Source organism: Notolabrus celidotus, unplaced genomic scaffold, assembly GCF_009762535.1.
Source record: "Notolabrus celidotus isolate fNotCel1 unplaced genomic scaffold, fNotCel1.pri scaffold_150_arrow_ctg1, whole genome shotgun sequence".
In the NCBI taxonomy this organism is placed as follows: Eukaryota; Metazoa; Chordata; class Actinopteri; order Labriformes; family Labridae; genus Notolabrus; species Notolabrus celidotus.
In genome coordinates, this window is record NW_023260024.1 from 114473 (window position 1) to 124306 (window position 9834).

A 9834-nucleotide genomic window follows, 5' to 3' on the forward strand; every position below is an offset into this window, starting at 1 on the left:
GCCTGATCCAGCTTAACTATAAGCTTTATCAAAAAGGAAAGTTTGAAGCCTACTCTTAAAAGTGGAGAGGGTGTCTGCCTCCCGGACCCTGACTAGTAGATGATTCCAAAGGAGAGGGGCCTGATAACTGAAGGTTCTACCTCCCACACTACTTTTATCTTGGCCAGGACTCTCTTGGAAAAGAGATTTTTAATCTCAATGAGCATTTCCTGGTTAAATAAAGGTTATAATAACTTCATGAAGATGTTCCAAAGTTTTACAGACCATAAACTTAACATTTCTCCTCTTATGTTTCTTCAGGCGGTCGAGCATATGGAGAAGACAAAAGCCCTCAACATGAAACCTGAAGTGAACCGTAAGTGTTGCTGTGATTTTTTTTAAAGCTTTAAAGCAGGGGTTGTCCAAACTTTTTTCAAAGAGGGCCACATATGATGTTATTTTTATTTTTATTTATTTAACCTTTATTTAACCAGATAAGTCCCATTGAGATCAAGACCTCATTTTCAAGGGCGACCTGGCCAAGAGGTCGGCAGCACACGTCAGAATAAATGGCAAAACTCAACAACATGGAACATATATGCAGACAGTATGTAGAAGCAAACAATGATAATTTAAAAGTGCAACTTATTTTCAAGTAAAGTGCAGTTTGTGATTACAAAACAGCATTTAAAAACACAGGCACTGTTCTGGGGTCTGTCTTTCATTTAAGATAGACTTAAAGGTGTCCAGAGAGATGAGATCAGACAGATTCAAGTCCTTCTGGAGTTTATTCCAAGCAGTAGGAGCAGCAAAACTGAACGCTGTCTTACCGAACTCTGTCCGAACACGGGGAACACACATCCGCAAAGTGTCGCAGGAGCGCAAGGCATAGTGACTTCCTGATCTCTGAAGATAAACACATAAATACATTGGGACCAAGCCAAGTAGACATTTGTAAATTAGACGAAGCCAATGAGTTTGCCTGCGCACACTCAGGGATGGCCAGTCGGCTCTGACATAAAGCTCGGCGCGCAGTGATACACACTATTTAAAGACAACAAACATTTAGCCGAGGCTCCCAAGTACAAGACATCACCATAATCAATAAGAGGCAAGAATGTTGCAGAGACTAAAAGTTTCCTCGCTCTGAGGGAGAAACAGGATTTATTCCTGTAAAGGAAACCTAGTTCCACCCTAAGTTTGGAGACCAGGCTGGATATATGAGTTTTAAATGAAAGCTCCCTATCGAAAATAAAACCCAAGTATTTGTAATTAGCGACAAGTTCTATGGGTTTCCCTTGTGAGGTTACGATCGAGGGGACGTTTTCTTGGGACTCATTTGAAGTAGAAAAAAGCATCAATTTGGTTTTGTCTGCATTCAGGACCAGTTTTAGTCAGAATCCTTAGGGCCAGTGGCTCTATTTAATAACAATTATTTTAATTTGTTTCTCAATAAAACAGTAACTAGGAAGTCCATATGAGGCTTTTTGAGACGTTTCTGGATTGACTTTAGTTTGGTTTGTGCGCTTGAAAGAAACTGCAAAGATGATTCAGAAGGTGATTAATTTCTTTGCTATAAATAACATAATTTAAGATGGAAGCTTGGGGCCATAAATAAATGGACTTTGGGCAGCAATTGGCCACCGGGCCGCACTTTGGACATGCCTGCTTTAAAGAGTTTGGCTTTGCGGTTACATTTTCACGCCCTAAAGTCCTTGAATCAGGCGGCTCTTTACCCCACTTTCCTCCTAGTTCTAACTCTAGAGAACTGCCCTGTCCTCTCTTAATAAGCCCCAATAAACTCAAAAAGAAGCCTTCCTAAAGTGAGTGCTACCAAACTGAACGAGTGCTTTGTAAGACAGAACAATCACACACAGTTCAGCTCTTCCTGCCAAGAACAATTCCCAGATTTAAACATTAGTGACGGTAGAAACACGAGGGGCTCAGAGGTGTTGATCAGGCTGTCTCCGGTCTGAAGCCTGTACTACAAAGCAACCTCTTTTCCTGCTCGGCTTCACTGAACCAAAGAAAGGTGATCGCTCTATAAGCCGTCACATGAAGCTGGTTATCAACATGATCAATCTGGTTACTCTGAGCGCGCTCACAGGAACTTGCTAAATGCTGCAAAGTGCTCTGCTCATGGTGGATTAAGATGAGATCAGACTGAGTCCTGTCTGTAAGATGGGACTGGATCTTATCCGGTCTTGATGTTGGGTCTTTGTTAATTATAGAACATAGAGTACGGTCTAGCAGGGTTCCCACGCGTCCTGGAAAACCTGGAAAACAGTTGACTAGTTTTCCAGTACTGGAAAACACCTGGAAAATAGGAGAAAAAGTAAAATGTCCTGGAAAATGATTCCAACATGACTGCATGTGACCTGACAAGGTTAAAAAAAACACATCCCCATTCAACATTTGTGACCATTTTTGTCATTCAGTTCTATTTAGGTCAATGTATGCACTGATCCTCTGATTATTATTATTGTTTATTTATTTCAGTAAGGCAGCTTCCAAAGTCCTTTGTTGGCTCTTGTTGGCCATCATTGTTACTTGGTTGCACTAATAAGGTTCTGTATATCTGTGGTTGCATTGTTCTATAATTAATTTGCCATCACTTTTAAGCATGTAAAAGATGATTTCATGGATAGCCATAGACTGCACGTCTTTCAATGTAGACTTCCACTGAGAGGAACATATTAGACTATTTAGGAACTAAATTAGGAACTACATTTAGACTGTCATACCAGCTTGATCATCACTGAAAATGTCCTGAAAATGTCCTGAAAATGTCCTGGAAATGTCTAGAAAATGTCCTGAAAATGTCCTGGAAAAGTGCTGAAAATGTCCTGAAAATGTCCTGGAAATGCCCTGAAAATGTCCTGGAAATGCCCTGAAAATTTCCTGGAAATGCCCTGAAAATGTCCTGGAAATGCCCTGAAAATGTCCTGAAAATGTCCTGAAAATGCCCTGGAAATGCCCTGGAAATGCCCTGGAAATGTGCTGGAAATGCCCTGGAAGTGCCCTGAAAATGTACTGGAAATGTCCTGAAAATGTCCTGAAAATTCCTGGAAATGTCCTGGAAATGTTCTGGAAATGTCCTGGAAATGCCCTGAAAAATTCCTGGAAATGCCCTGGAAATGCCCTGGAAATGTGCTGGAAATGCCCTGAAAATGTCCTGGAAATGCCCTGGAAGTGCCCTGAAAATGTCCTGAAAATGTCCTGGAAATGTCCTGAAAATGTCCTGGAAATTCCCTGGAAATGTCCTGGAAATGTTCTGGAAATGTCCTGGAAATGCCCTGAAAAATTCCTGGAAATGCCCTGGAAATGCCCTGGAAATGTGCTGGAAATGCCCTGAAAATGTCCTGGAAATGCCCTGGAAGTGCCCTGAAAATGTCCTGAAAATGTCCTGGAAATGTCCTGAAAATGTCCTGAAAATGTCCTGGAAATTCCCTGAAAATGTCCAGGAAATGTCCAGGAAATGTCCTGAAAATGTCCTGAAAATGTCCTGAAAATGTCCTGGAAATTCCCTGGAAATGTCCTGGAAATGTTCTGGAAATGTCCTGGAAATGCCCTGAAAAATTCCTGGAAATGCCCTGGAAATGCCCTGGAAATGTGCTGGAAATGCCCTGAAAATGTCCTGGAAATGCCCTGGAAGTGCCCTGAAAATGTCCTGAAAATGTCCTGGAAATGTCCTGAAAATGTGCTGAAAATGTCCTGAAAATGCCCTGGAAGTGCCCTGAAAATGTCCTGAAAATGTCCTGGAAATTCCCTGAAAATGTCCTGAAAATGTCCTGGGAATGTTCTGGAAATGTTCTGGAAAATGATCTCTGGAAAAGAGTGGGAACCCTGTCTAGACCTGTTCTGTTTGGAGCGAGTCTGAGGAGAACATTTGCTGTGATTGATTGATAAACTCAACTCATGAATGATGTGACTCTCTGTTGCAGAGGCCGGCGTCCCCGTAGCTGAAGCAGACCGTACGCCCGGCGTCAGTCAACCCGTGCAGGACGTCCCAGTGCCGGGCCACTCTTAGCAGGACCCTTTAACCCCTCTGTGTGCCGTGTGAGTGACTGTGAGCCTGTGTACACGTGTGCTTGCCTTCTAATGACTTTAAATTTGACTGTTTTGTTGAGGATTGTAAAAAAAATACTACTACCCCAGCGTCCTGCACGCTGCACTGAACGGAGCTGAGGCTGTGGCGCTGGTCCAGATTCTCTCGTGGACAATCAACCTTTTTGTTTCCTTTGGTTTTGATCTTTTAACCCTCGTGGACTTTGATCCGTGGGGGGGAAGTACTTTGTGGTGAAATAGGGAAGGCTTTTGGCCTGAATGTTTTGAAGAGTAGACACTGTAGTTTATCGCCTCCTTTTCTTTTTGAAGTGAAGCGTATTTATTTATTCCTGCAAAAGGAGCTTAAAATCAGAGCAATGAATGTCAGAAAGTTTACTGTAGTCGTTAAGGAGGGCCGCTGCCTCATGAAGGAAATGGCAGGATGTGGATTAGAGCAAGTTTCAGAACATAATCATGAAACAGTCAAATCTGAACGCATAAATTAATGTTCCATGCTCAGTTTTACTGCCGTTTATCTTTTAACTTTAACATTTCAAAACTGCAGTTTCAGTTTTACCCACAATCCTTTGCACCAAACAATTTAACTTTCAAGCTCTATTTTTTATACAAAGTTACGCCTACAGATTGAGTTTAATTGCTCTGGATTAATTGACTGAAGAGAATATTCTTTTACAGATGACGTTACATAGAGTTTATATTTTGATGTTTTAATTGAATATAATTGTTCCTGTGTTAGCCTAACAGTCGTGTGGATGAAGTGGTTGTACGAGTGTGTTTCATGATACTTTTGTTTATTTATTTTGTCCACTGATGAAATCTCACTGAGTCTTTGACTCTGGCCAATCATGCACATGCTACAAGATTATATATGAAGATGATTAGTGATACAAAGAAAAGGCCAGTTTGCATCATTTCATTTTCTGTCCCTTTCAAATTGCAGCTAAATTTGTGTTCCAGTGAATTCCCTGATCTAATGAATCTGTTGTGTAAGGTTTGAATGTGGATAATAAAGTGAATGAGCTTGCAGGTCTGCATCTTTTTATTGTGCACACACACTGGATGAGTGATTGTCTAAAACACAACCTGTAGAGAATCAGTACAAACAAGAGTTCGCTTCAGAAAGAGTATGCAAGTGTTTATTTTTACAGCTGAAGAGAGAGAGAGAGGGGGGGGACCTTATACAGTCTATGGGGGGGACATGTGGTGAGAGAGTGCAGAGGGTGACATGCAGTAGAGGGTCACGGCGGGGAGTCGATCCAGCGACCCTCTGTGACGAGGGCTTCAGTATGAGGTGCAAACAGCTAGGACAAGTGGTGCAATCCAAAAAGAGCAGTCAAAGAAACATCATCATTACAAAGAGCAAAACAAACATCATCATTACAAAGAGGCTGAAGCAGAAAGAAAGTGGTTGTTAAGTTGATATTGTAGAAGTGAGTGGATTTACAATACTTAATGAAAGATGTGCTCCCTACAAGCCTCATTATTATAGTGCTTCATTCAGTTCATCCACAGTTTAATATATGGGGCACCTTTTACAGAGCACACTGAAAATAACAGCTCCAAAATATCATAAAAATGTAGTGTGAATTTTTAAAAGTCACTTTTTTTTAATCACATTTAGACGAATATATGCGTTATATGTTAAATCTAACTGTTTAAACTAAATAATAAATCTAAATACTAATTATAAATCTAAATGTTTAATCTAAATTTAGAGCTAAAGTTAAATCTAAATATGTTTAATCTCATTTAGAACTAAATGTTAAATCTAAATGTTTAATCAAATTTTTGGAACTAAATGTTAAATCTAAATGTTTAATCTAATTTTTGGAACTAAAGGTTAAATCTAAATGTTTAATCTAAATTTAGAACTAAATGTTTAATCTAAATTTAGAATTAAATGTTAAATCTAAATGTTTAATCTAAATGTTTAATCTAATTTTTGGAACTAAATGTTAAATCTAAATGTTTAATCTAAATTTAGAACTAAATGTTAAATCTAAATGTTTAATCTAATTTTTGGAACTAAATGTTAAATCTAAATGTTTAATCTAAATTTAGAACTAAATGTTAAATCTAAATGTTTAATCTAAATTTTAAATCTAAATACTAATTATAAATCTAAATGTTAAATCTAAATTTTAGAACTACATGTTAAATCTAAATGTTTAATCTAAATTTAGAATTAAATGTTAAATCTAAATGTTTAATCTAATTTTTGGAACTAAATGTTTAATCTAAGTGTTTAATCTAATTTTTGGAACTAAATGTTAAATCTAAATGTTTAATCTAATTTTTGGAACTAAATGTTAAATCTAAATGTTTAATCTAAATTTAGAACTAAATGTTAAATCTAAATGTTTAATCTAAATTTTAAATCTAAATACTAATTATAAATCTAAATGTTAAATCTAAATTTAGAGCTAAAGTTAAATCTAAATATGTTTAAATTATTTAGAACTAAATGTTAAATCTAAATGTTTAATCAAATTTTTGGAACTAAATGTTAAATCTAAATGTTTAATCTAATTTTTGGAACTAAAGGTTAAATCTAAATGTTTAATCTAAATTTAGAACTAAATGTTTAATCTAAATTTAGAATTAAATGTTAAATCTAAATGTTTAATCTAAATGTTTAATCTAATTTTTGGAACTAAATGTTAAATCTAAATGTTTAATCTAAATTTAGAACTAAATGTTAAATCTAAATGTTTAATCTAATTTTTGGAACTAAATGTTAAATCTAAATGTTTAATCTAAATTTAGAACTAAATGTTAAATCTAAATGTTTAATCTAAATTTTAAATCTAAATACTAATTATAAATCTAAATGTTAAATCTAAATTTTAGAACTACATGTTAAATCTAAATGTTTAATCTAAATTTAGAATTAAATGTTAAATCTAAATGTTTAATCTAATTTTTGGAACTAAATGTTTAATCTAAGTGTTTAATCTAATTTTTGGAACTAAATGTTAAATCTAAATGTTTAATCTAATTTTTGGAACTAAATGTTAAATCTAAATGTTTAATCTAAATTTAGAACTAAATTTTAAATCTAACTGTTTAATCTAAATTTTAAATCTAAATACTAATTATAAATCTAAATGTTAAAACTAAATGTTTAATCTAAATTTTAAAACTGCATGTTAAATCTAAATACTAATTATAAATCTAAATGTTAAATCTAAATTTAAAACTAAATGATAAATCTAAATAATAATTATAAATCTAAATGTTAAATCTAAATTTAAAACCAAATGATAAATCTAAATACTAATTATAAATCTAAATGTTAAATCTAAATACTCATTATAAATCTAAATGTTAAATATGAATGTTAAATATACATATAAATCTAAATGTTAAATCTAAATGTTAAATGTTGCTCTGCGAAGCTAAATATTTAGCTAATATGCAAATTCACACTGCTGCCTAGCGGAGGTACCAAAATAAAACTCAGCATCAGTACTGACTCAGTCTACAGTACGGACAAGCTAGTTGCTATTGCTAAGTCTGTATCGCTTTATGAAGCTTTTACTTTAGTATTTCCGCTGGGCGGATATTTAACATTTACATTTATATTTTACATTTAGACTGTATATTCAACATTTACATATATATTTAAAATGTACATGCATATTTAACATCTACATTTATGTTTAACCTTTTCATTTATATTTAGCATTTGGATTTCAGTGATTTTATCTGAATGTGAAGAATCAGTTATTTTCAGTTTCCACAACTGTCAACAAACGGCGCCCCATACTTGTATATTGCGTTTTTTCAGTTTTGCTAGAATTAGCTTATTAGCATGATAAGTCTCTATGAAGTGGCTCGGTTTGTGTGTGTGCCTACAAGTCCAAATCCCTGTGCTAACCTGCAGGTGGAGTCACATCTGAAGAAAGGCAGAATGTGACACTAAGCACTAGTGGGTTAATGCGACAAAAATGCTAAAAACACCTACATTAAAAGTATGAGGTGTGTACTACAAAGTCAGACGCCATGGTTCAATTCAATTACATTAAATTCAACCTCTATTTAACCTCCATAGATTGAGATCAAATGATGGTTACGGTCAGTTTCGGCTTCAAATAGGCTGAAAAGTGACGTCCTAGTACATACCCAATGTGCCAGTATCACATACTGTATGCATCACATCATAGAGCTTAGTACATACGCATATAACATAAACATATGTTAAATAAAACAGATAAGAATTTAAAAAACACCTTTTTTCCTCTCTTCCTGTTCCTGTAAAATGCTGAACCATCCCCTGGTCTAATTAATGAATTGATTAATTATTAAGAACTAATATTTTCCCACAATTTTCTATCAGGTGGGATTAAACAATGTTGTGTTCAAACCATGTTTTAATGTATAATAGGAGGTGATGCGCCCAGTGGAGACGCTCTGCACGTGCTCCAGCTCTCCACAAGCTCGTTTTTGGGAGGGAGCGCCAGTGACCACACGGACAGTAGCGCTGCTGTTGGATCGAGCAGCCACCCAGGACCACGTTACAGATTCCCCTGTTCTCCTTCCTCGGTCAGCTGCAGTCTTTGAGATGCTCTGACCTCGTCCTTTAACCACTACAAAGTGACCTTTGTCAAAGTCGCTCACGTCCTCCTCTTTTCCCAACTTCCAACTTCCAACTTATCATCTTCCAGTAGAAAATGTTCACTTCCTGTCTCCTATCAAACCCACCGACAGGAGCCTTTGAAACACGTCCCGTAATCTCCAAACCAATTCACCTTCTTCGACTCTAACAAAGAAACACTTTGATAAAAACAGGAAAAAAACTAGTCTAGAAATCCGTTATTGTTTGTAGGAGTTTTTGAAGCGCTCAATAAGGTAGTCGCCTGCCGTCACAGGAGGGTATTTGTCGGAGCCGTCGCAGCAGGTGATCAGAGACTCGTCATCTGGATGGACGAAGAAAGCCATGGACTGCCGAGTTCGGGAGTCTCCAGAAGAAGGCAGCAAGACCCGGTGCCGCTGAGGGACAGAAACACAGCAGTGATGAGCTTTCACATTTCACACATCCTGTTTCTACTAGGGGTGACCCCATATAGTCGACTATTCGACGATTCGTTCTAACGAGCCTTAGTCGACTGCCAATCTCATAGTTGAATATTTGCATATGAAACGTGGATCATTCCATTCAAACCATGGGGGTGCTCAATGTCTAATTTTACATTATTTTCCTGTTTCCTGTAAAAACAGTGTCTCATATATCCTATTTTGATATAAATATAGACTTATTTAATGTAATTCTGAGAACAGCTCTTGAAGTGTTAAATCTCCTTAAAGTGGTAATTAAATCTCCCCTGGTAATTAAAGGTGGACTCTCCCATGGAGCAGACGTACCTCAGCTGGCCTTTAAATCTTTCTACGTTCATGGCAGCTCAAAATGTCAGGAAATAAAACGTCAGTTGATTCTAAAAACTAATGATGAAGATGAGGAGCAGCTTCATGAAGAGGGCTGTGAGATCAAGGATTACCGGACCACACAAAAACTGTACGGGGCCAAAAGAACCAGGAGGGATACCCAAAGCTGTCTGAAGCCTCAAAAACAATCCACAGCATCCCATCCACCTCCACACCATCAGAGAGGATATTCTCAAAGACAGGATTTACAGTCAACAAAGACAGGAGCGCACTTCTGCCCGTACACACGATGGTTTTCCTCATGTACAGTTTGAAAAGACTCAAGCGGACAAAGACGAGATGAAAGACTGTTTTAAAAGGTTCTGTTAAGAGATTTAAAAACCCTTTAGCTGGTTCAGGTTT

General features: G+C 36.6%; 1 protein-coding gene across 1 annotated transcript in view; it reads left to right on the top strand.

The window, feature by feature from the left end:
• The window catches only part of LOC117808779 (nucleobindin-2-like), a 30332-nt gene extending 25259 nt beyond the window's left edge, over positions 1 to 5073 (top strand). The window contains exons 8-9 of the mRNA XM_034678440.1: positions 301 to 355; positions 3924 to 5073. Coding sequence (XP_034534331.1) covers positions 301 to 355; positions 3924 to 4009 — 141 coding nt within the window. The 3' untranslated portion in view covers positions 4010 to 5073. The remainder of the gene's footprint in view (positions 1 to 300; positions 356 to 3923) is intronic.
• The last annotated feature ends 4761 nt before the right edge of the window (positions 5074 to 9834 follow it).